Genomic DNA, 25,251 nt, shown 5'->3' on the forward strand with positions numbered 1-25,251 from the left:
CTCCCTGAGGGTAGGGCAACCGGGGCAGCGGAAGGAGCCTAGGCCAGGACTCAGGAGACTTGGGTTTAAATTCCAGTCCTGCCCCTCACTCATCAGGAGACCTGGGGCAAGGCGTCGCCCTTCTGTGAGCCTCAGTTTCCTCATCTGTCAAACAGAACACCTCATCTTAACCTTAGCTGACTTGGAGAACTGTGGGAGGGAATGAGAGTAGATCAGAACTGGTTTTATAAACTCCAAATGCTGAGTGAGAGAAGCAGAGTGGGCCAAGGTAGGAGCCAAAAAGCAGGGACTCAAAGCATTCTCTAATTTCTCTCTCGCTCTCTCTTTTTTTTTAAGAGACAGTCTCACTATGTTGCCCAGGCTGGAGTGCAGTGGCTCTTCCCAGACTCAGTCACGGCACACTATAGCCTCAAACTCCTGGGCTCAAGGGAGCCTCCCACATGAGTCTCCCAAGTAGCTGGGGCTACAGGAGTGCACCACTGCACCTAGCTATTAGGTTGTTGCAAAAGTAATAGTGATTTTTGCCCCTTTTTTTGTGGCGGGGGGGCCTCCCTCATGAAGATGCCACCCCTGACAGGGCTACATGGCCCTTGCACTCTGCCTTGGCTGATCTCAGGGAGAATTGTGGGGTGGGGAGGTAGCCTTGGATTTTGCCATATGGTGAAAACCGCAATTACCTTTGCACCCACTGTAAAAAGTTTTCGTTATTTGTTCTTTTCTCATCCTCCCCCCTTTACCCTGCCCCACCTTCTCCTCCTCACTCCCCACCCAGGCAGGGGCGGCCACCATTGAAGAAGCACCACACACAGTAGGCTCAGCTGCTGCAGAAAGGCTTTTACTGGGCAGACAGGGTGAGTCTCATGCCAATGGACCAGTGAGGGGAGAGGGCACGTCCTCCGAAGGAGCAGGGGTGGCATCCCTGCCCAGGGGCCTTAGCCTGAATGCACTAAGGGCTGGCCCCTCAGGCAGGCTCAGGGGAGGTCCGCCCACAAGGGCTTTGGGCCCCTCCCTCATGAAGACGCCACCCCTGACATGGGGTACGTGGCCCTTGCTGTCACATCTGCCTTGGCTGATCTCAGGGAGGTTGATCTCTTTCAGGGAGAACTGTGGGGTGGGGATGTAGCCTTGGGAGGGCCCTTCAGGAAGTAGGAGTGGGGGGTTGGGCAGTGTGGTAGACCCAGAAACTTCTGGGGATGTCAGTCGTAGTTACTAATATTTGGAGGCAGTGGGAGATGCTGGCCCCAAGGTTGAGGTATCGGTTAGAGCAGAACAATTGGACCTAGAGCTGGTTTTTCCTTTGGGTTTAGGTGTAAGTGAACTATTATCATTGGAATGGGGAACTGGAGAGAAAGCGTTGTTACTCTCCAGCACTACACAGCTGCAGGCACACAGATGGTACACATTCCCAGAAAGACACATAGGTAGACATGTGGCTGTACATCCATGCACACACACACAGTCACGCAGACCTGTAGGCATGTGTGTAAATACCCACATGCACCCACACCCACATGCCTGGCAGTACACAGAACTGTATGCATCCATTTGTGCCAGGCTGGGGCCTTGAGTGATAGGAAAGGGGTCTGTGTTGGGTAGATAGTGTGGTTGGAGACACGGATTCCTTCCTGAACAAAGTCCCTCCCCTACATGGTGGACATGGGATGAGACGGCCTTCATTTACTTCCTCTTGACCCCCAGGGCTGCCTGCCGCCTCATGTAGGACAGGATGTCCATCTTGACGTTGCTGACCGTGGTCCGGTGGTGCCAGCGCATGATGGGTGTACCATCTGGCCCCACCAGGAACTTCTCAAAGTTCCAGCGGATGTCGTGAACCTTCATGGGTTCCCAGAAGAGGCGGTCAGATGTACCCAGGAGCTCCGAGGTGGGAGGACAGGAGTTCTAGAGCAGGGATGAGAGGAGTGTCAACCTTGCTTGAGGCCCCCTGACCCTCTTCCTTCCCAGGCCTTCCTGGGGTGGGAGAATAGCCTGGCCCTGAGAAAAGAGCCCCAGTTTGGGAGTTAGAAGACTACCAGCGCCAGCTGTGGTTCTAGAAGATTGTGAGACCCTTAGTATGTTCACTCTGGGTCCTCCTTCTGGGCCTTTCTGTAAAATGGGCCAATGAGACCCTAGTCAGGGTTTGCAGAGCCCTCTAGTTGGAACAATAGTCAGGTGCCAAGAAATTCCCCAAGAGTCCAGGAGCAGGGGAGGTGGCATGGGCCCTGACGCTGCGGGCTGGAGCCAGGAGGGGCTGCAGCCCCAGCCAACACAGGTGACAGCTTACTCACCTTTAGGAAAGTGTAGAATTTCTGCTCTTTCTCTCCATTGACATCCCCTTTCTCAAAGAGCTGGAAATTAGGGACAAAGCCTCCACCTGGTCGGACATACCTGTTGAGGAATGTTCTTAGGTGGATCCCAAGGAGGTGGGCACAGGGCTCAGAAATGAGAGGAAGGGACAGAACAGGGGAGAGGGTGTTGGGGGTCTGAATTTATTCTGCAGTGGGCAGCAGGAGCCAGTGAATGTGCAGTGGGCGTAGGCATAATGTGAGTCCACAGTCTTCCTTTCCAGCCTGGTCCCTTTTCAGTGTCCCCCAACCTTGGTGCTCCCCACGGATGCACATCACAACCAGTTGTCCCTGTCCTTCTCCCTCTCTTGTCCCTTCCCTTCCCTTATTCCACTGGGGATCCTAGAAGAGGAGAGTGGTTCTTGGTGGCCGATAAATGTCCACCACGAATTGGGGTTGATACAAGACACGTGGGCCATGTGAGAGGAGCTTTCTCAGGATGCTGAGTGAGCACTCACTTGAGGGTGGGAAGGATCTCTGAGTTCTCTCCTGGTTCCTGTTTTCCAAATTGGTTGCAGGGAAAGCCCAGAATGACCAGACCGAATGGTGCAAGCTCTTCCTGTAGTGCATTCAGTTCTGGGCCAAAGAGAAAGCAGACATGGGAGTCTCCTGGCGAGGAGCCCTGTCTCATCCACACCACTCCCCTGGCTCACCTGCTGTGCCACTGGAACTACTGAGGCCCGAGAAAGGGAGGGACTTGCCCAAGATCACCAGTGAATTCACAGCAATGCTGGGACTCAGGTCTTATCCTCTTGACTCTAATCCGGATGGATTGGAGGTTTGGGGGACAAGAATAATACCCTTCCTCAAGTCAGCTGTCAGTCACCTGCCCATTGCCAAGGCCCTCCACCTGGGCCAGCTAGAGCACTCATTCAGGGCCCTCAGGATTGAGTTTCCTGGAGCAAGAACTATCCATCCCTGGATACAAGGCAGAGAACTTCTTTGGGGTGAGGTTACAACCCTCCCATAATCTTTGGCAAATCAGGAACACAGATGAGGCCCTGGCCCAGCTCCCCAGTTTCCTCAGTGTCCCCTGGTCTCTTTTGCAGCAGCACCCAGCCCATCTCTTGCCCAAACGCACTCTCCTCTGTTCCAAGGCTAGAGAGAAGCATCCCAGACAGAGCACTCACAGCCACTGGGCCACGTGACCACCGTCTTTCCACTTCCGGGAATTCACCTGTGATTGCCAGGCAGAGCATGGAGGGTCAAATTGCCCTTGCCTCCCTGACCCCCTGCCAGTAGACTGCTCAGCCCCAAAGCGTTTTCCCCTGGGTGCTGTCGCTTGCCTTTGGTTGCCTGTTCTCCTAGCCTCTGTATTCTACCCCAGCTAGGGAGAATGGAGTAAGCATATTAGGAGATCATGAAACCTGGGCCAAATGCCCCATTCCGCCACTAATAGCTTTGTGACCCTGTTTAAGTTGTATCTTCACTCTGAGTCTTGGTTTCCTATCTGTAAATTGAGAAGAGGGGAAGGCTAAACTAGATCATCTTCAAAGTTTATTTTAGAATGGGTATTAGAAGTGTAGCCTGCCCCTTCATCTCGCCACACCAAGCATACACTCCGGGGCCTCGAGGCAATTGCCTGCTTTCCAGAGAGCTGCCGAGAGGAGCACCAAAGCAGATGGGGCTGAAGGAAAATGAGATATTCTCAGCAAGATGGAGCTCCAGTTACCATCTCATGCTCCAGCCAAAGGGAGCTCTAAGCACAAACCTAATCTGTATCCCTCTGCCTTTAGGGTGGTTGAGGTGCCCAGAGATGAAGAAGGATAACTAGGAATCTCCTAGAACATGTCCAAAGGCAGTCAAACCTCAGGCTTATATAATCATCTTCACAAAACCACGGAACACAGTGGAGCTAAGAAAAGGGGCTTAGACTCTCGTGATTGCCATCACCCTTCCCCCCCTTGCACCAGAAAAGCTCCCGTGATTGAAATATGCCATATAGCCCCAAATAAAGCAGGGAGGAAGGGTGGGCTCTTACCAATGTACTGGCCTGTCAGGCCTCAGTAGCTGGCCACGTTGACAAAGAGGACGTATTTGCCAGCGTACTGCTTGAAGGGGATGTACTCCTCCCCATCAATGGTGAGGGCTCCGTACTCATAAATGGTGCTGCTCATGCCACCATGGCAGTCCATCTGGAACATAGGCCGTAAAAGGAGCAGTTAGAGCTGGAAAGGAACTTAGACATCTCCGTTTTCAAAAGAATGAAAGATCCCAACAGGGAGAGTGACTTTCTCAAAATCATCACCGAGAATTGGAACTGGACTAGCACTGAGGTCTCCTAATCCCTTGTTTAAGATAATGATTATGAAAGCACCTAATAAGTGCTTTTTTGTGCACTTAATATTAAGTGCTTAATAAGCACTTATTAATGTTAAGCACCTAGAAAGCACTTACTAATATTAAGCACTTAATAAGTGAGTGCTATGGAACCCTGGAGAACGACTTACTTTGCTAATTACTTCCACATCACATGTCAATTTCAGAACATTTACTGGGCTCTCAGGGAGACTGCCCTAAAGCTGATGACTGGGTTCCTGGACGGGCTGATGGAGACTGGTTGGGTAGCTGTTGGAATAATCCGGGCAATTGAGGATGAGAACCTGAACTAGGCCAGTGTGAAGGAAAAACTGAACAGAAAGGAGGAAGAGGCAGTATGGACATGGTGATTCAGAGGCTCCCAATCTGCAGGACAGGAAAGATGAGGCTGTTGTTACCAAATAGGGAAGCAGGACTGAGAGCCAGGCATGGGGGAAAGGGCTGTGGTGAGGTAGGGAAAAGCAATAGTACCTGCATGTGTTAATGTTCCGGGTCTGAGCAGGCTGGTGATGACCCTTATGCCTTCCTCCCTCCCCAGCTGCTGCTCACAGTCAGCTTCCAGGACAAGGAGGGACAGAGTGCAGTGGACTGTGGGCTGGGAGACCTGGGCTCCATGTCCCTCTGCCATTAACTCCCTGTGTGGTCTTGAACTGGTCCTTTCTTTTCTTCGGACCTGAGTTTCCTCATTTATAAAATGAGAACCTTGAACCGAACCAACTCTTCAACCAGGTCAACCATGATGGCTTGATAGGATCATGATCAGTGGGAGAGGGGGGATTGGGGTCACTGCTGGCCAGTAGGATGTGGTCTATGAGCCTACTCTGCCCCTGACACAGACAACAAAACTCTGAGACTACTCTTCAAAGGATGTCATTGCATCATTGACACAATTTGGCAGGTGGGCTGGTCGTGACAGGAAAGGAAAAACCTTGAAGCCATTGTATAAGGTGGTCTTTAAGGTTCTTTGTGGCCATGATATCCTTTGAGAGGTGGGCAGACAATAAACAAATGGAATGCAAAGTAGCATTATAGACCAGGAGAGGGCAGAGACAGGTGGCTGGAGTTAGAGAAGCAAATTCACTCCCTCTCTTCCCCTCAATTCTGGAGAACTTGCTGTTGAGTCAAGGTACCTGGGCCTGACCAGCTGAAGGGAGTGATCCATGCTGGCAGGGCGTGGCCCCAGTAGGGTGCAGAAGAGCTGCCTCTTGTCATGAAGCAGGCCTGCTGAGCCGGGCGAGGCTGCACTTCCTCCATCAGGCCATTCCCTGGCAGCTGCAAGCTCTCTTCTTGGCTCTGGTGCAAACTTCCTGCTTTACATGAGTCTAATATTCCACATCCTGTGACTTTTGGTGGGTGCTGGAGGCAGGCCCAAGACCTAAGATCAACATTCCTACTGCTCCTGGACCTCCTCGTTCCCAGCCGGGGCCAGTTCCACCTTAAAATGCAGACAAACTGGGGCACAACAAATACACCCTAGACCACCACTAAGATCTAGTGGCCAGAAAGCCAGGCATGTCTATAGCCTCTCCACTTTTTTAACTCTGCCATGATCCAAAAATGAACTCTGAGACATGGAAGATAAAAATATTACAGGTTGTCCTAATAATGGGAGCTTGTAAACAGAAGGACCAGCTTCTGGGCACAGTTTCAGCTTGGGGGTGTGGCAAGGAGAACTCTATTTCATTAGGTTCTATTTTTTGCTGGCTGCGTGGCCCTGAGCAAGTCACTTACACTGTCTGGGCATATACCGTCCAGGGAGGTAAGCATGCTGCTGCCCAAAACGGTTGTGGGAATCTGTTGGCAGAGCAAAACAGGCCTGGAGTCTCTTGAAACGAAACCTCATGTCAAGGGATAGTGGGGGTCAGAAGGCCCGTGGGTGGAGAGCCACGGCTGTGCTCACCACTGATCACTGCAACTCAGTCCTCTATGAGCCCCCTTCCCTTTTCTGGGCACATGGAATCCCAGAGCACTGCATCTGAAACAGTGGCCGGAGGAGATAAGGGGAGAGGCCATGAGGGTGCCTGAATCCTCCTATAGCCAGGCAAGAGAAGAGGGTTCCAATGGCTTGAGAGTTGGATGATGGACTCAGCCAGGACTCTGGCTGGCTGGGGCTGCTGGTCTTGTGTCTTTCTCCCCTCCCATCTTATCACTCGTATTAATATGATGCTGTGAGAAGTGGTCTGGGAGTCAAGAGACCTGAGTGCTGGGCTTTGCTGTGTTTCTGATGCCATGTGACCCCCTTTCCTGGGGCTCCAGCTCCTCCGTTGTAAGATGGAGTCAGGTTCAGGGCTGTCTTAAGGGCCCTTTAACTCTGTCAGCCTGTGGTTCCATGATTCTCTCTGCCAGGTTTAGTCACCTAGAAACCAGCAGTTACTAGGATCCCATGCACGTCAGCAGTTGTCACTCTTTCCGGCTTCTGCAGTCCTTTTGTAGAGACAAGGAGCGTGGGCAGCCTGAAGTTGGACTGGGGAGGGGACACAGCAAGAAGAGGAGGACCCCGTCTCTTCCCTAGCCTCTCCCTTTGGATTGGTAGGAGGAAAACACCTCTCTGGGGCTGAGTCATCTTTCGTCCATAGCATTCTCCACATGCCCCATAACCCTATCTCTTTACCCTGGGGTTCGGGGTAAGGTGAGTGGTTGGGTCCTAACCCAGAGCTAAGATATGTGAACTCTAAGAACTTGGGGGCAGAGATGGGCATGCCCAGGCTTTCATTAGCCAGCAAGTCCTGACTGGTTGTACACCTCACCCTAAAACTTTTCTAGACCATCCCCATCCTATTCTCTCTGAGTCCATTTATCCTTCCCCAGAGTTCTGCAGAGAAGACACAGCTATGATGAGTTATTCGTGGAGTCCACGTTCTCCTCACTAGCCTTCTTGAGGCAGGGCCCAATTGTATCTTCTTTGACCCTTCCAAAACTGAGAGGTTGGGACTGACTCCATGGTGCTGGCCTGTCTATGGCCCACCCCAAACCTCAATGTTGAAAATCGACCCCATTCCTGACCTGGAAAATGCCTTCTGAGTTGGGGATTATGAACAGGGATGGATAAAAAGGAGGGGACTTGGACGAAGTGGCTTCACATCCATTTAGACTGACTCCAAGGAGAGGCTGATTAATGGGATTTAGGCTGAGGACAGAAAGGGGGTGAGTAACATGGAAGGAACCCGGTGCTTGCAATGGGCTTCCTCAGAAATGGACAGAATTTTGGAAACAGAATCCTAGACTCATAAGATCTTAATTGAAGTGAAGACCCAGGGGATTTTAGAAACACAAGCTCAGAGCTTGCAAAAATGTGAGTTATGCATGTTGGGAGGTTGGAGACAGAAATCGCTCTCTTTGAGTCTATCCCTACACCTGGCTTCTGCCTCCTTCCCCACCCACTCCCACTCCCTGGGTAGAGGAGAGGTCTACAGAGCCCACCCCAGTACATAGTGTCAAAGGAGATAAGCATGCTGGATCATCCCACTCCTGGCCTCAGTATCCCCACTCCAGGTATGGGCCACACACCTGCTGGAAATAGACTGAGGCTCCAGAGAATTCTACCTCTTCTGAATTAGCAGTCCCCAGCTTTCTCCAATTACCAGGTTTCCTCAGGCTAATGAGGACACTGGGTCCTGGGTAGTGAGGCTGCCCCAGAGGGAAATTTTTCAGCTTCTCCAAGCATCCCCTCTGAGGCCCCCGTGTACTCCCACCCCCAAACTCCCCCCTGCAGATGGAGAAACGGGGGTCCAGGAGCAGGTAAGGACTCAGGGTCCTGAGTGTTCTGCACTGTCACACCAGAGCTCTTTCTAGCACAGATCTCTGCCTCTTCTACCAATACCCTGAATCCAAGTGGCCATTTCTACCTGCCTGTGTCATTCTTGGGGTAGAAGAGCCCCCCACAGCAGTTCTTCAGGACCAGGACCACCCAGCTGCCTCTCCCCTTTCTCCTTGTCTGTCTCCCTGGGAACTTGCACAGCCCACCCAGACGCTAGGCATTTTTTTCTGTGACGCCCTCCCTCTCAGGCCCTACTGAAGGGGAGCAGCTCAGGCACGGAGGTGACACAGATGTAGCAAGGCGACCCTCGAGGTGGCAGTGGGGAGAAAGTGCGAGCTCGGGGAGAGAGACCTTCCTCCCTTAGTCATTGTGCCCGCCTGAAGCACCAGGTCTCGGCTCTCCAACAGATGGAACTACGAGACGACGACGGTCGGGGGCGGGGTCCCGGCGGCAGAGGGGGCGGCCAAAGGGGTTCAGGGGGTCCCTCGCACCTGGGGATCGCCCATCTGGCGGGGAGCCTGGGAAAAGGGGTGTATTGCACTGAGCGCTGGACACCGAGGGGCTAGGTTTGTTCTCCCGGCCCCTGGCTCGGAGGCTCACTCACCTTCGACTTCTCTTGTCCCCGGCTCTGCGGGACGAAGCCGGCCAGGAGCAGGGAGAGCAGGCAGGACGCCTGCAGCAGCCGGGCCATGGCGGGGTGGGGGCACACTCAGGGTCGCCTGAGCCGCTGCCTGATCCCTGGCCACCGTCCGTCTGAGGTGTCCGGCGCTCCCAGCCACCTTTCAAGCCCTCGGGTGTGACCAATCCGCGGCCAAGTCGGGGCCCTTGCAGCCAATCGCTAGGCGGCTGGGATTTCAGGGGCGGGCGCGACTTGCCCTCAGCTCCCCACCTCCCCGGCCCGGGGCGACAGTGACATAAGCAAATCTGGGCAGAGAGGTGGAAGTCAGGTCCCTGTGGACGTGGGAGGCGGTCCCTTCCTCTTTTGGCTTCAAAGCGCGAAAGGAGGCAGGCACAGCGGACTCCATTACAGCCAGGGCAAGGGGGCTAATAGCTCCCAAGAACTGATGGAAGTCTCCATTCTGGGAAGCATTTCTTATTCCTTCGAGGCTTTAAAAACACCTCGCGATGGTCCTCTGGAAATTGAGGGTTTAAAATTTCAGCAAGATCTGAAGTTAAACTTCCAGAAACATTTACTATATATAGGTTTAGTGCTTAAGAAACAAAGAGTGGGTGTCCTGGGATTTTGAAAACCCCATTCTGGGTAGGGCATTGGGACTGTAGGGACAGAGAAGGTGGGGTGCCTTTCCTCCCCATCATAAGGGTCACAGCTGACATGCCTGTAGCAAAAGACAGGTTAGCAAGAGAAAAGCATAACAGATTTATTTAATTAAAGTTTTCTGTGACATGTGAGTCTTCAGTAATGAAGACCCAAAGACTCAAGGAAAACTGTCTATTTTTAGGCTTAGATTCTACGAAGACCATGGAAATGCGCAGAAATGTGAGTAGAGAAAAAGCGAATGGTCTAATAGTAATAAACTGAGTGGGAAGCCCAGCAAGGCTTGTCTGTTCGTATTCTTCTTGGCCTATCTGTGGCCAAACCACCTGGTTTAGAAGCAGAAAATAAATTTGCTCCCTGTGTGTCTTTAACATGTTGCAGTTACTCTCTGGGCCTCAGTTTCCTCAGCTGTGTAATGATGGGATCGATTAGTGATCCCCAGTGCCCTTCTGGCTCTGGCTAGATGACTTGTTTCTAAAGCAAGTGACAGACCGAGACAAGGAGTCCTTTGAGAATAGGGCCCATAATCACCACCTGGCACAGGGCCTAGCACACAACAGATGTAAAATATTTGCCGACTTAATTATTCGTTACATTAAAAAACAAAATCTCCATGGAACACTTAATGATCAGGCCAGGCAGTTCTACGGTTGGGCTGTCTAGGTATGATCCTGTCCACAGATGGAGAATGTGTTGGAATCAGTCTCAAATCTCTCTGACCACCAGAGTCAACTGGGAAGCCTTAAATACAGATTCCTGGACCCAACTTTGGAATCACTGCATTAGAATCTCTAGGGGCAGAAGCTGAGAATCTGTCTTCAGACACGTTCTAAAGGTTATTGTGAGGCAGTTGGCCTGGCTGTAGCCTTGGTAGTGTGAGTCCTAGGATTAAGTGCCTTCTAGAACTTTCTTCTGACCAAGAAATGCCTTGAGAAACCATGGCTTTACTATGATTAAAGGTAGTAACATCCCCCTGGGAATTTGGAAGATGTCTCTCAAGTTTTGCATTCTCTACGAAGTCTTCCCACCTCAAACCACAGCCTGTTGAAGTGGAAGGAACCACAGAGGCCAGGAAGTCTTTAGCTGAGTTAAAGCCTGGGAGCATATGAGCAATGGCTGACACACAGTAAGTGTTCAATACATTTTATTCAGCCACCTCGTTTCACTGAAGCCTAGAGATGAGGAGCAATTTATCCAAGTTCCCGTAACCAACTGATGGCAGGGAGGGAACCAGAATCCAGGTCTCTAGACTCAGTCTCAGGCCCTCTCCATGTTGTTCTGTTGTCTTTTGAGGCTGGTATTTATCCTAAAATATAAACATCTGTGTGCACATCAGTTTGTCAGAAATCCATTGTTCATTAGTATCAGTAGGCATCTAGTGACCCTCAAAATAGGCACCTAGCAACATGTTAACACCATGATAGATGCTAAAGAGTTGTCTAGAAGCCAAAGTCCCTGCCCTCAAAGGTGTTTCCAGCAGAGACCAGCAGGGTGAGGGAAGGGAAGGCACCTAGGGTCACACAAGTGCAGGCTGGCACCTGGCAGCGGGCATCTCTACATTTTACACCCTCTATGTCTCACTTTTCTCACCTTAATCCCAGTCCTGGTGGTCTGTTTCTTTGGGGGAGACAAGAAGGAGCCAGAGACCTGAGATGCTACCCCTGGATTGCTACGGAAAGTAGTAAAGTTACTTTCCTTCTCTGATCTCAGTTGTCCACCTATTAAACAAGGATCTGACAGTCTCTCAGTGGTGGTGTCTGTGGCTCTTCATTCCTAAGGGTATAAGGAAAGCCTGAGCCATACAAAACAGGAGTACGAAACTGATGACATGGACAGTGGGGTGGGGAGGCTTGGGGAGTTTGCCCTGGCATTAAGAAGGGCCTTCATGCTGCAGTCAGCTTTCAAAGGAGGTCTAACCGTTGGCACAAAGAGCATGACAGTGAAAACAATGAGAATGAAAACAATACTTCCCAATCTTTTCATCAGCAGCCTTTTAAATACATTTGGTTGACTTGTTCTCAAGGACCCTATGTTTTGAAATATATCGTTCTCCACCAGGCTGCTTCTGATTGCCCTCAGGTTAAAGTCTAAATTCCTTAGCACTTCAGACAGTGCCCTCAAAATCCATCTGCTTCTTCATCTTTTGCCACACTCTCCATATTCTCTCTGCCTCTGCTATACTGGACATTTTTCCATTCTTGCAGTCTGCCATTCTCCCTCACTTCCAGGTTTCATCTCTGCTGTTCCCTCTGCTTAGAACAAAGGTTGTCTCCCTTTAGCTGGTTCTATCCTACTCATTTTTCATGTCTCCACTAACGTCACGTCTTAAGACAGGAGTTTTGTGATGGTCCCCTTGCTTTCCTATAGTTCCTAGAGTATTTGATACTTTCTACATCGACCCTTTGTTGTACTTTATCATGATTTCTTGTTTGTCTGTTTTCTGCACTAAACTATAAGATCCAAAAAAGGCACCAGCACCAGCACAGAGCTTAATACATAGTAGTTGCTTGATACATATCTGTCAGATAAATTAATATCAAGTAAAACAATATTTGGCATATAGAATAAGGAGAGCTTCAAGTCAGCAAGTTGTAACCATGTAGAGCCTGCAAGACTGGTCTGATTTCATCTTCTAGGAAGATTCAAGACGTGCAGGTTATGCTGAGTAGGCTTGTCAGAGGAGAGTAGATGATTTGCATTGGGCAAAATGGGAAGGGAAGGATGGAAAGAGAAGCTGTAGAAGAATCATAAGCTAGTTTTGCTTCCAGCCTGAGAACACGTCTTCCGCATTCCAGACAAGTGAGCACTCAGAACCTCTTCATCCTATTTGTTAGAGACCTCTACAGGGAGCTCACTACTTACCTACTTGGTAGGTGAACAGAGACCGAAGATGACTTAAAAGGAGGTTTTACAAAAAGTGCTGATGCACTGTGTCTTCAAGGAAGATAAAACACAAGTTAATAAACTCAACGGATTGTAAAAAATTAAAACAACAAAAGCCAGCCTTATTATTGATTAGTAAACATTTCAGGTTCTGAAATCAAAGATGGGATCAGCCACCCTAACTGATGAGCCTAGGTGGAAGCAGAAGTGAGGCCCAGCCTGCGTCACTTCAGTGCCAACTTCAAACAGTAGCCCTTGTTTTGCAGTCAAGAGAAATTGCAGAACCGAGCTGGGGCCCTGGAGCTGCCAGTTTCCTAAATAATTGGCAAATTTGATCTTAGGGCCAGCCAGAAGACAGGAGTTCATCAAGAGGAGAGGTGGTTGGCTGTAGTTTTTGCTTGTGAAACTAGTGCCTTCCAAACTCTGGGCTGCAGTTTTCTCATTTATGGAACGAGGTGTTAGACAAATTGATCTCAAAGGGCCAAGCTTTAGCATAAAGAGAGTAGCAGCCAGCATTCATTCAATAGCCTATCTATACCAGTTGCTGCCTTAGATTAATTAATCTCTGCAACCTCATGAGGTAGCCAACATTATTATCCCCATTTTGCAAATGAAGAAACTAATACATAGAGAGGTTAAGCAACTTTGCTTGAGGTTATGCAGTTGGTAAGTCACAGAACCAGGATTCTGACCCACACATACTATTCTGCTGTGAGCAGGTCTCTGTAAACCTACCCCACCCCTGCGCCAGCCAAAGTCAGAGGAGGCTGAGAAGCTGAAGAAAGAAGCTGACATACCCAGTTTCTCAGAAAGAAACATTTATTAGGGACTTAAAAACAGAAGCCACAGAAGTCTTAGGTGGCTGTGAAGTGAGATAGTGGATCCCCAAGCTATTACCCCTCCTCAGCCCAGAGCTTATATAGCATAGGGAAGGGATGATTTCTCTATTGAAGGGATGTGTAGGCCAACTAAAGTGTGATAATATTAAGGTTGTTTTCACCTAAGGGGAATATTTATGTTAAGGACACGCTCTTACACAAGGAAGAGTAGATAAACTGAAAATCTTAGTGGCTTTCATGGAACTGGAGTTAATCGGAAATCAACATGGTTGAATCAGCATCCTACACAGAGTGTCTTTAGCCTCTGCATACACTGTCTCCAGAGCCCTTGCCATTAACCTCTAAGCCAATATAGCAGGCAGGCCATAGGCGTGTGTGGCTATTGCATGCTTGGAGTGGGGCTAGTACAAACTGATCTGTGCTGTGAGCATAAAACACACAGTGTTTTCTGAAGACTTAGTGTGATAAAAGAACATAAAATATCTCAATTTTAATAAAATTACATATGGAAATAAATATATTTTTAATATAGTGGGTTAGCTGAGCATAGTGGCTCACGCCTGTAATCCCAACACTTTGGGAGGCTGAGGTAAGAGGATGGCTTGAGCCCAGGAGTTTGAGACCAGCCTGGGCCACATAGTGAGACCACATCTCTACAAAAAATTTAAAAATCAGCTGGGCAAATCACTGGAGCCCAGGAGACTGAGGCTGCAGTGAATGGTGATTGTACCACTGCACTCCAGCCTGGGTGACAGAGTGAGACTCTGTCTCAAAAATAAAAATAAAAGAATAATAATATATTGGGTTAAAGAAAACATATGCTTAAAATTAATTTTGCCTGTTTCTTTTTGCTTTTTAAAATATAGCCACTTGAAAATGTAAAATTACATGTGACTCACATTAGATCTCTGTTGGATAGCACTGGTTTAAGCTGTATACTCTTAAGGGATTGGCACAGGATTATGATTGACTCTGTGAAATCTAGGCTTATCTCCTGTTGGGGGTACCCAGATCACCTCTAGGTTCAGTGATTTGCTAGGAGGACTCACAGAACTCAGCATATAATTACACTGACACTATGATTTATTACAGCACAAGGTTACAAAATCAGCAAAGGGAAAAGGTGCATGGGACAAAGTCTGGAGGAAAATAGCCACGAGATTCCAAGAATCATCCCCCAGCTGAATTAAGCACACAGGATGTGCTTAATTCCTTTGTCAATGAACTGTAACAGCATGTGTAAGATGTTGTTTACCAGGGAAGTTCACTGGAGACTCAATGCCAGGGTTTTTGTTAGGGGCTGGTCACACAGGCATCCTTGGCTAAGCACATACCAGAATTCTAAACTCCCAGAGGAAAAGTAGGCAGTCAACAGAAACTGCATTGTTTGTACAGTTTAGGCATAATGAGCTACTCTTATTAGTTTGGGGAATGGTGGAAATCCTTCTGAAATAGAAGTTCCCAAGAGCTGACCACAGGCCGAGCGTAGCGGTCTAAGGATCACGGTCTCGGGCCTGTACTACTAACAATTTGCTACAGATTTCCCAATTAAGCCTCAACAGGACCTGGCCTGGCAAATACTAGGTTTGTTGGGCTTACCTGAAATGGAGTTGTCCTAATCCATTTGGGCTGCTGTAATAAAATTCTAGAAACTGGGTGGCATGTAAATAACAGATTTATTTCTGACAGTTCTCAGGCTGGGAAGTCCAAGATCAAGGATTTGGGATCAGGTGAGGACCTACTTCCTCATACATGGCTGTCTTCTCACTGTACCCTCACATGGTAGATGGGGTGAGGAGCCTTTCTTGGGCCTTTTTTATAAGGGCATTTATTCCGTTCATGAGTGCTCCACCTTTATGACCTAATCACCTCCCAAGTTCCCACCTCCTAATAGCATCACTTGGGGGGTTAAGATGTCAATATAGCCGAGCGCAGTGTGGCTCACACCTGTAATCCCAGTACTTTAGGAGGCCGAGGTGGGCGGATCACGAGGTCAGGAGTTCGAGATCAGCCTGACCAACATGGTGAAACCCCAGCTCTACTAAAAATACAAAAATTAGCCGGTCATGGTGGCGTGCGCCTATAATCCCAGCTACTCAGGAGGCTGAGGTAGGAGAACTGCTTGAAGCCAGGAGTTGCAGGTTGCAGTGAGCTGAGATCGTGCCACTGCACTCCAGCCTGGACGACAGAGTGAGACTCTCAAAAAAAAAAAAAAAAGTCAATATCGGAATATGGGGGAGGGGGAACACTCAGACCATAGCAGGAGTTAATGACTCCCTCTGCCTGCAAAGCCCACTTAGAGGGAGAGTTATAAAAAGAAGAATCCCTAGCGACTAGCTCATTCCACCCTCTCATGGGAGAGGCTAAGGCTTCCAGAGACTGAATGATTGGTCCAGGGTCCCAAAGCAAATACAAGCACCTATGAGAATCACATTTATCTATGCTAGATATAGTTCCAAGCTTTCAGCCAAAATTTCCCTTCCCTCCTCTTGGATTTATATGCTTCTGGAACGTAAAGCACATACCCTTTGCCCTATTTCTTAGTGATAAGGTGCCCTACCTATGTCTCTGCTAGCCCCTCTCCACCTACTCTCCATACTTTCTTTTTTTTTTTTTGCGACGGAGTCTCGCACTTTCTCCCAGGCTGGAGTGCAATGGCGTGATCTCAGCTCACTGCAACCTCCGCCTCCCAGGTTCAAGTGATTCTCCTGCCTCAGCCCTTTGAGTAGCTGGGATTACAGGCACCCACCACCATGCCCAGCTAACTTTTTGTATTTTTAGTAGAGACGGGGTTTCACCATGTTGGCCAGGCTGGTCTCGAACTCCTGACTTTGTGGTTCACCTGCCTCGGCCTCCCAAAGTGCTGGGATTACAGGCGTGAGCCACTGCACCTGGCCACTCTCCATACTTTCTAGGTTATTGTTCAGCTGGGAGACTATACTGCTGTAGTAGCAATAACAATCTTCATAAACAGTCACTAAGTAATAAGCAACCCACATCCTACTTCCTGTGGGCTACCTACCAATGCACAAACCATTGAGGACTGGAGGGAACTAATGAGTTCTAGAGTAGAACTACCAGAGGGGCTGCCTCTCTTCGCCCAGCCTGACCACAGCTAACAAATGGCCAGGTCATGTTCAAATCATTCTTAGCCCTTTCCCAACTCAGAAGGTTCATGTCAAGGGGACTTGTGAGCTATACTTCAGAAAGTTCTGACTCCGGAGTTCTGACCCTGTCTCAGTATGTGCTATAGACTAGTTCCTTCTCTCCAAGCTTTGGATTGCCCCCAACTGTGAAATAAGGAAATTAAAAGTCTAGGGTTTTGTCTGTCCCAGTCAATCTGCGGGTGGACAGTTTCTCATGAGTTGACCCCAGGCGGGGAGTCCTTGAGGACAAACGGGGTGGTACTCTGCACGGTCTGCCCAGGAACAATTGGGTTAGAGGGGGAAGGTGGATGATGGGCAAATCATGTGTCTACTTTTTTTGTGGCTATGGCTACTGTTTACCTCAAATGGTTATTTTGAGTTTGAAATGAGCTAGAACACTTAATTCAGAGTCTGCAGATTACCACCCCTACCCCATCCCCTGCAAGAGGGAGGGGTTGAATCTGATGTCTCTGGTCCCTAACTTTCTTTGGACATGCCTTGCCACCACCTGGCTGGGTAACTTCAGCTGAAGTAGGTTCATCTCTCTGAGGCATGACCTTCCCCAGCTGTTGAATGGGGGTCAATAATTTCTGCCCAGTCTGCCTGGTAAGGCTTATAGGAGGCCTGATACAGTGTAGAGCTGAAAGCCACTAGAGTTGACTCCAGAAGGGACTGAGGAATTGTTATATTCTTTTCCTTCCAATTTATCAACTTATTCTTTGTCTCCAAAGCCATGTCTTGTAGATGCCTTTGTCTCATATTACTGAGCTTTTTTTTTTTTGAGACAGAGTTTTATTCTTGAAGCCCAGGCTGGAGTGCGGTGGTGCGATCTCGGCTCACTGCAACCTCTACCTCCTGGGTTCAAGTGATTCTCCTGCCTCAGCCTCCCGAGTAGCTGGAATTACAGGCACCTGCCACCACACCCAGCTAATTTTTTGTATTTTTAATAGAGATGGGGTTTCACCATGTTAGCCAGGCTGGTCTTGAACTCCTGACCTCAGGTGATCTGCCCACCTTGGCCTCCCAAAGTGCTGGGATTACAGGCATGAGCCACTGCGCCCAGCCCATTACTGAGCTCTTAAATGTACTAAACTTAGTGTCAGTTAATTCAACAGGTGTTCCTTAAGCACCTACTCTGTGCTATGCATTGCAGCAACTGCTGAGGATTCAGGATTCAGAGTGAATAAGACAGGACTCCTGCCCTTGAAGCGCTTACAGTCTGGTGGGGAAAGGACAGCCAATCAACACGGCTGCACAGGTGATGGATGCTGTCATAAGGGAAGGTGGCACAGAGGGATTCCTAGCCCAGATCAGTGGCAGCAGGGCCAGCTTCCAGTGGGAGTGGCGAGTAAGCTGGGAAAGAGCAGGAGGGGTTAGTTGGGTGAGAAAGAGGGAAAAAGAGGAAGAGGTAGGGACAAAGAGAAAGAGTGATTGGGGCTGAGAGAACCACTGGATCGAAGGCTGGTTGGCCTCTTCCAGCCTTGATACTCCATGTCCCGTGTGGCTGGAATGGAAAGTTCAAGGTAAAAAGTGACAGGAGATAAGGCTGGAGAAGCAAACAAGGGCAGGTGGAGATGAGCTTTTTCAGCCTTGGACTTTGTCCTGAGGACAACAGACAGAAGAAGCCCCTACCCCATCACTTTGTTTCATTATCCTTTTATTGCTTTTTGTGATTTTAGATGATCTCATTCATTTTTAAAATCTACCTATTTATGGCCTGTCCCATTTTCCTCCCAATTAGAATGTAAGCAACATGAGGTCAGAGACCACATGTGTCTTATTTTCTCTGCTATAACCTCAGCCCCTAGGAGAATACCAGGCACATAGAGAGTACTCAATAAATAGTTGAATAATGAATAGTGAATGAATGAGAAAAAGGAAGGACAGAAAAAGATTCTCAAGTGTCCCTTAAGCCTTGTCCTTTGTCTTCATTAGGAACAAGCCTCTGCCTCCCCAACCCTGAGAGGGGAGGGAAGCGGCTTAGAAAATTTTGTCTCTTCCCTTCAGGAGGTGAAGTGCAGGTGAGGGTGGGAGATGAGCTGGGAAGAAGAGTCCGGAGAGCTGGCTCTGCAGCTGAATGCCTGACTGAGTGCTGGACATCAAGCCCCTTTTTAAAGGGGTCTGTGGTCCATGGGAAATAGCCTGGCCCTCACACTGGACCCCTACCTAAATACTGTAAGGCACTTGGGGCAGAATTTGTTTTTGCTCTACTTCTCAGTCTTTGGTGTATCGCTCTCATAGGCATTATCATACCAGAAATGTCCTTCGAGCTGATCTAGTACCTTGCTCCTCAGAGAGTGATCCTTAGCTCTGCAGCACCGGCAGGGCCTGGGAGCTTGTCAGATATTCAGAATCTCAGGCTCTTTCCCAGACATACTGAGAATCAGAATCTACATTCGAACAAGATCATCAGGTGACTCAGAACCTCATTCAAGTTTGAGAAGCATTAATCTAGTTCAACCTTTCATATACAGCTGGGGAAACTGAGGCCCAGAGAGGAGAAGCAATTAGCCTAGTGAATAAATAACGCAGATGATGCTGGAACACAGGGTCCCCTCTTCTCTTTCCAGAGCTTATTTTTCTCAGCTCCTTAAATCAAGGATGAAACAAGGTTTGTTCTGACTGAGCTCTAGACTGACCAGAGTTTAACGTTGGAAATGCCTCTGCAGCTACCAGAACTCTGGCTTTGTGGCCGCATTATTTTCTGGACTCCACAGACATTCCCACTGCTGCCTACCCTACTCACTAATTCTGATCTTTGCCTGCCTGATCTGATAGGGCATGTGGGTTCTAGTTGGCTTTGCTGTCTACTAATTAGCTATTGATTTGGGTAAGCAATTCTCTTTAGGTCTTGGTTTCCCCATCTGCAATATGAGAATAATAATAATCCTACCTCATAGGATTATTGTGAGGATTACATGAGAAAATTCTTGAAACCCATCTAGTGGTAGTAACTAAAAGGATGTTGCAGGCTTTGTATGTTTCAGGGACTGTGCCAAAGGCTGCAAATGCATTATATTTGATTCCCACCACATCCATTTTACAGATGAGGATACAAAGTCATAGAAAGGCTAAGTGGGGCCGGGAGCGGTGGCTCACGCCTATGATCCCAGCACTTTGGAAGGTCGCGGCAGGTGGATCACCTCATGTCAGGAGTTCGAGACCAGCCTGGCCAACATGGTGAAACCCCGTCTCTACTAAAAATTAGCTGGGTGTGGTGGCGTGCACCTGTAATCCCAGCTATTCAGGAGGCTGAGGCAGGAGAATCACTTGAACCTAGGAGGCGGAGGTTGCAGTGAGCCGAGATCGTGACATTGCACTCCAGCCTGGGCAACAAAAGCGAAACTCCATCTTAAAAAAAAAAAAAGAAAAGAAAGGCTAAGTGATGGTCTACCTCACATGCTTGCTTGTGACCGCTTTGCCGTGTTGCCCATTTGCAGAGCATTTTAGAGAGGATACAACCTCCCTCCACTTCCCTTTCCTAACCTGGTCCCCAGGATAGGTCTATGGGGTAGGCACTATTGCCTCATGCTTCACATGAAAATTTGAGGATCAGAGAGAGGATTTGCCCGAGGTCACAGAGCTTGTACATGGCAGAGCTGGGTAATGAAATGGGCTTTTTGATGCCCCATCAGTAGCTCTCCACCATAGTACCTCACATGCAATAAGCGACTACACATGATATAGTTGGAAACATAATCCACATAGATGTAAGACATTATTTTTAACCATTTCCCCCTCTCATTCCTCCTTCTTTAACAAGATATCTCCTATTCTGAAGCCCCTTTGAAGCTGTTGCTACATGGAGGCATTCATTCCTTTGTCCAATCTGTTTCTCTTCAAATTCCCCCTCTCACCACCACCCCCCTCCTTTGATGGTGGTGTGGGAAGAGTAGCATTGAGCTGGGAATTAGAATATCTGGGTCTTTGTCTCTCAGCCTTTAACCCCTCACTGGGCTATTGTCCAGTGTGGACTAGATAATCTGAAACATCTTCTGATTTAAGCCCATCTGTGCTCCCGCTGATACTGACACCTTGCATGGGCAGGGCTGTGGACTCTCCAGGGCAGAGAGTATCTGTCATGCCTGCCAGGTCCATTGTACCCTCCTAATGCTGCAGTTCTCCAAGCAGATTTATAGTCTCTCTCATGTTAAATCCTCATTCTTAGAACCACACCTCTGGCCTTCCTCTGGCCCTGGTTCAGCAAGACCCCTTGCATAGATTGCTAAAGCCGGCCTCACTCTGAAGAAATACAATTTTCAGCTTGACATTCGGTGGTTATGGAACCATGACTCCTACGGAAGTCTGTGATTTCAAAGCCCTGTGCAGTATTTTACACATGTAGAAACTGAGGTTTACAGAGCCGAAGTGACTTGTCCAAGGGTTGCCGTGAGTGATGAAGCTAAAAACTGTAATGCAGGATTTCTGACCCACATTTCAGTGCTCTTCCTTATGTCCCTCCAGTTTTTTTTTCATTCATTTTCCATGTTTATTTATTGAGCACTGACTCTAGACAGGCCTTGGGTGGGGCACTAAGCATGTGGTAGTGAATACAACAGATATGGTTCCTGCTGTCGTTGGGAGGAAGACTGTATTAAACCTTATGCTTCTTACACTATATTAAGTTGACAAATTCACATCGACTGTAAACTTCATATTTTTGGAGGGGAAAAGTTTTTTCACCTTACCTGGTTTCTTGCTTCTCCTACCACTTTCTGTTTGTTCATGCTCCTCCCGTTCAAGTCAGGCCCTGGCTAAAGTCTGGGGAGGTCAGGCCCAGCAGCCAGAAGCGTCACCCCAGGCTCTAAGCCCTCCTCCCCTGCCTGTTCTGAAAGTAGCCACTGCTTCTCCCATTGACAGTGGGGACAGATAACACAGAGGCAGGGCCCCTGGAAGAAAGATTTCCTACACAGGATCTGGTCTCTCATCATGGCTTGTGGGTCAGGGTGGAAAGGGCTGGAAAGGTGACTGGGACCCAGGCTGATTCATTAGTGTTATCGCTTGGCCAGCCCAGTCAGACAAATACAAGATCTGCTTGGCCAGCCCAGTGAGACAAATACAAGACCCTTATTTATTGAGGCTCAAGCCTCAAACTAGGCTCTGGGAAACATGAAAAGAGTGTTGCATGAGAACCCTGATTTTGGCATCAGAAAAACCGGGATTCAAAGCCCAGCTCTGCCCCTTTGTAATTGTTGCAGCTTGGGCAAGTCATGGTTCTTCATTTGTCAAGGGGATTTTGAATGGAGTAAGTAATGCATGTGAAAGCATCTGGTGCAGTGATTGGGATATAGTCCCTCCTCATTACATGGTTATAATTATTAAAGATGCCGGTGGTCACATCAGTGCTTTAGTTATGGGGTAAGTGCCTGAACTAAGAATCCTTGAGGTCATGGAGCCTGGGAATCTGACCTCTGATGGTAGCATCCCACCAGCCCTCTGGCAGCCCATCCCACTGTCCCCTTAAAATGCCTCCCTTCCCTGCAATGTACCACCTGCAATTCTATAACTCGTCAAAAGCTCTATGGTCCCAGATAAGTCCGAATCTCTCTGGTCTGCCCTGTTCTTACTATAGCATGACAAGTTGGACCAGATGACCTCTAAGGGATCCATCTGGCTTTGAAAGTCTTTGACAAGCTTCCTATGGTCTCCTTGGGAGAAGTGCTTTGTGTTCAAGGTTCTGTCCTCTTCTTATCCGAAAAGGAGGAATGTGGATTTTCAGGACTTTAGAATACCCTCAGAGAAGGTCCAGCTCTCCTCTCATGCGCACATACCCCTGTTCTACCTCTCCATTTGCGTATAATAGCTGAGATTAATTTAGTACCAACAAGGGGCTAGGCGCTATTCTAAAAGCACTTTTAAAAGTGCTTTTATAAATTAGGTATAGTATTTATAAAAGTGCTTTTATAAATTAGGTATACTATAAATTGCATTTTTATAGTTGAGGAAACTGAGGCACAGAGGAGTTGTGTAATCCAAGCTAGTAAGTGGTGGAGATGGTCTGGTTCCAGACTTCACTTCCTTCCCACACTTCACTGAAGCTCAGAGAGTGAAGGGGACTTGCCCAAAGTCACACAGCAATTTACACGATGATCTCTGGCCATTAAGCCATTGGAAGAGCCAGATTAAGGGCAAATATAAGCCAAAGGTTAAAATGTCTTGGCCTCTCCCATTCTACATCCTCCCTCCACCCCCAGTTCCCATGGGCTATTTACTAAAAGCAGAGAGGCCTAGGGTGTGGTCTTGTGGGGAAGTGCCAAGGCCAGGCGGGCCCCGCGGTGGTCAGCCCTCCTCTGAATGAAGCCCGGCTTCTTCGTCTACCCTCCCAGGCAGCAGCAGCACAGTCAGTGGGGTGGAAGTGCCCAGGGTGGAGATGGGAGCAGGGCTGGAGCAGGAAAATAGAAAGAAAACAGGGCAGTGGCGGGGATTAGGGCAAAAGGATAGGGTGGAGGGGGAAAGAGATGACCAATACGTTTTAAATGTCCACTGTGTGTACCTAACACAGTGCTAGGCACTTTCCCGTACATCCTGAGATGAAGGCCCCATTATTACCCCATTTTATTCAGGAGGAAACTGAGGCTCAGAAGGATGAGTTATCCTGTGTGTCTACTGTGAAACATATCCTCTTTCCACTGAAGAAAGGGAAGGAATCACAGCAGAGCAGGAGAGGAAGGAGGAAAGAGGAAGAGAGCCAGATTCGGGAGAAAGGAGAAGAAAGTGAGTATGGGGCCTTGGTGCTCTGCCGCAGCAAGGGCAGTGGGCCCAGAGTCTTCCTCATCTCCCAGAAGGCTCACTGGGGAAATGTTTATGAGAAATCTCAACATTCAGAAGGGGCATGACCTTCCAGCTGGCTGTCCCGTGACTGCTGCTGGCTATAAACAGCCTGCTTATTAACCCCAGGAACCTGGCTCCTCTGCCACTTAAGGGATCGCCTGGAATGGGTGGGTTTGGAGAGCAGGAGGGTGCCTCGCCAAGAATTTGCAGACCAGGAGGAGTGGCTGCTAGGAACTCGATGATTTGTAGAGAGCTGGGCCAAAGGGGGCCCCCTCTGCTCCCACCCCTTGCAGAGTTGCTCAAGACCACTTAGTGAGTTAATGTGCCCTAAAAGCCCTTAACCCAGACTTGACCACTTTAAGGGAATTACAAAGCTTGACTCATCTCATTATTTTCCCTAATGACCCATGTCATTAAAGCACTGTGGTGACATCAAATGAATTAATGGTCATAAAGGCATTTGGTAAACTGAACAGCCCTGCATACCTGAGACCTTGTTCCTAGTCCAGTCTCCACCCCTACTGATCACTTAGAACAAACTCACATAGTGAGACAAACACAGAGTGACCCACCACAAGCTTACTGCCACTTACCACCTTAGGTCACTCAGCCACACTAAGTCCCAGCTGTGAAATGGAGGTTATAATAGTACGGACTTACTGGGGTTGCTGAAAGGATTAACCGAGATACTTCCTATGAAGTTAGCACAGTGCCTGCACCTTTGTGTGCGCAGTCAGTGTTAGCCACATCCATGCTGTGGGTCTCATGAGAAATTCTATAAACTCCATCACCATCACCACCACAGTAATGCTGTTAAAAATGACCTCAAATTGGAAGTTTTCTGAATGGAGAACAAGAGAGGAGGCAGGTATTTGCCAGAGCTGGACTGGGAAGAAGTAGATTTCGTACACAGCTTGAAGGACTGGAAAGAGAACACTGAGAATATCACTGTGGAATTTCTGGGAAAGCAAGGGAATGTCTAAATACAAGAAACTGATGAAATGCTTTAGGATGTTTACAACTCAAAAAAGAACAGAAAATCTCCATCTCATTCAAGGGCACTGGTGGGACATGGCAACCTTTCAAGAACACAGGAGCTAGTGGCTGTAAGTGAAAGGTGTTGACAACCAGCCGAGCTCACAGGACTCATCCTGCTGGCTGCTGTCTCTGCAGCGTTGCTGAGTGCAGTGGATCCTTTCTCCACCTTGCATTCCAGAAACTTCTCTCAGTGTTCCCAGTAACAGTGTCCTACCTAGAGTCTCAGAATATATTCCTGTCTATTCCATTGCTTCCTCTTCCCATTGAATCTTTCTTTTTAAAAATAGTTTGAGAATTTTTATTCACATAAATAACAGATGATTACATTTTTCTTATGAAATTAAAACCTGACAACTATGCTAAAACCCCATTTAACCCCTTCCGCTCTCCAAGTTTGTCCCAACTCCTCCCCTTTATCACAATTAGCATGGGTTTAGCTTTCCAGAATTTTCCCTATGCCTACACATACATCATTTAAAATATATATGTGACAGGATTGTTTGGCTTTTCTTTTTTCATAAGTAATGTTATACATTATTATTGCACTACATGTTGTTTTTCTCATCCACTGTATGTTCTGCAGATCTGTCCATGTCAATACCTTTGATCTACTTAATTTGTAACTATTGCACAATGTGGATGTTTAATGGTTTATTTGCCTGTTCCTCCCTGACCCAGGCTTTCACCAAGACAGACGATGCTGCTGTGAACACCCTTCATACGCTTTCTTCTGCACGTGTGATTTTGTTTCTCTGGAATAGAAACCTGGCTGTGGAATTGCAGGTTATCAGGGTCTAACATGCCTTGCTGAATCTTAAGTGTAGATTTTTCCCTGGCCAGCTCCCTTGGTCATTTCTTCTTCTTTTTATTTATTTTTTAT

General features: G+C 48.3%; 2 protein-coding genes across 4 annotated transcripts in view; one reads left to right on the plus strand and one right to left on the minus strand.

Annotated features, from left to right (window-relative positions):
* Positions 1-814: 814 nt before the first annotated feature.
* GPX3 (glutathione peroxidase 3) lies at positions 815-9,211 on the minus strand. 2 transcript variants are annotated; one of them, XM_055285601.2, is made up of 6 exons: positions 9,023-9,210; positions 8,910-8,936; positions 4,324-4,477; positions 2,801-2,918; positions 2,286-2,385; positions 815-1,899 (listed from the first exon to the last, which is right to left on the minus strand). In XM_055285601.2, the coding sequence occupies exons 1-6, from the start codon at positions 9,107-9,109 to the stop codon at positions 1,678-1,680; spliced, it is 708 nt and encodes a 235-aa protein (XP_055141576.1). In that variant the 5' UTR covers positions 9,110-9,210; the 3' UTR covers positions 815-1,677. The 2 variants fall into 2 exon arrangements, with proteins under 2 accessions (XP_055141576.1, XP_055141574.1); XM_055285599.2 differs by lacking the exon at positions 8,910-8,936 and having other exon boundaries at positions 9,023-9,211.
* Positions 9,212-10,173: 962 nt separating this feature from the next.
* The window catches only part of LOC129486149 (zinc finger protein 300-like), an 82,822-nt gene continuing 67,744 nt past the window's right edge, over positions 10,174-25,251 (plus strand). Inside the window, exons 1-2 of one of the 2 annotated variants that reach the window (XR_010121682.1) lie at positions 10,174-10,820; positions 23,126-23,276. The gene's annotated coding sequence lies outside the window, so the exon portion shown is untranslated. The remainder of the gene's footprint in view (positions 10,821-23,125; positions 23,277-25,251) is intronic. The other variant, XM_063642693.1, reaches the window with a different exon arrangement.

Source organism: Symphalangus syndactylus, chromosome 7, assembly GCF_028878055.3.
Source record: "Symphalangus syndactylus isolate Jambi chromosome 7, NHGRI_mSymSyn1-v2.1_pri, whole genome shotgun sequence".
Classification (NCBI taxonomy): domain Eukaryota; kingdom Metazoa; phylum Chordata; class Mammalia; order Primates; family Hylobatidae; genus Symphalangus; species Symphalangus syndactylus.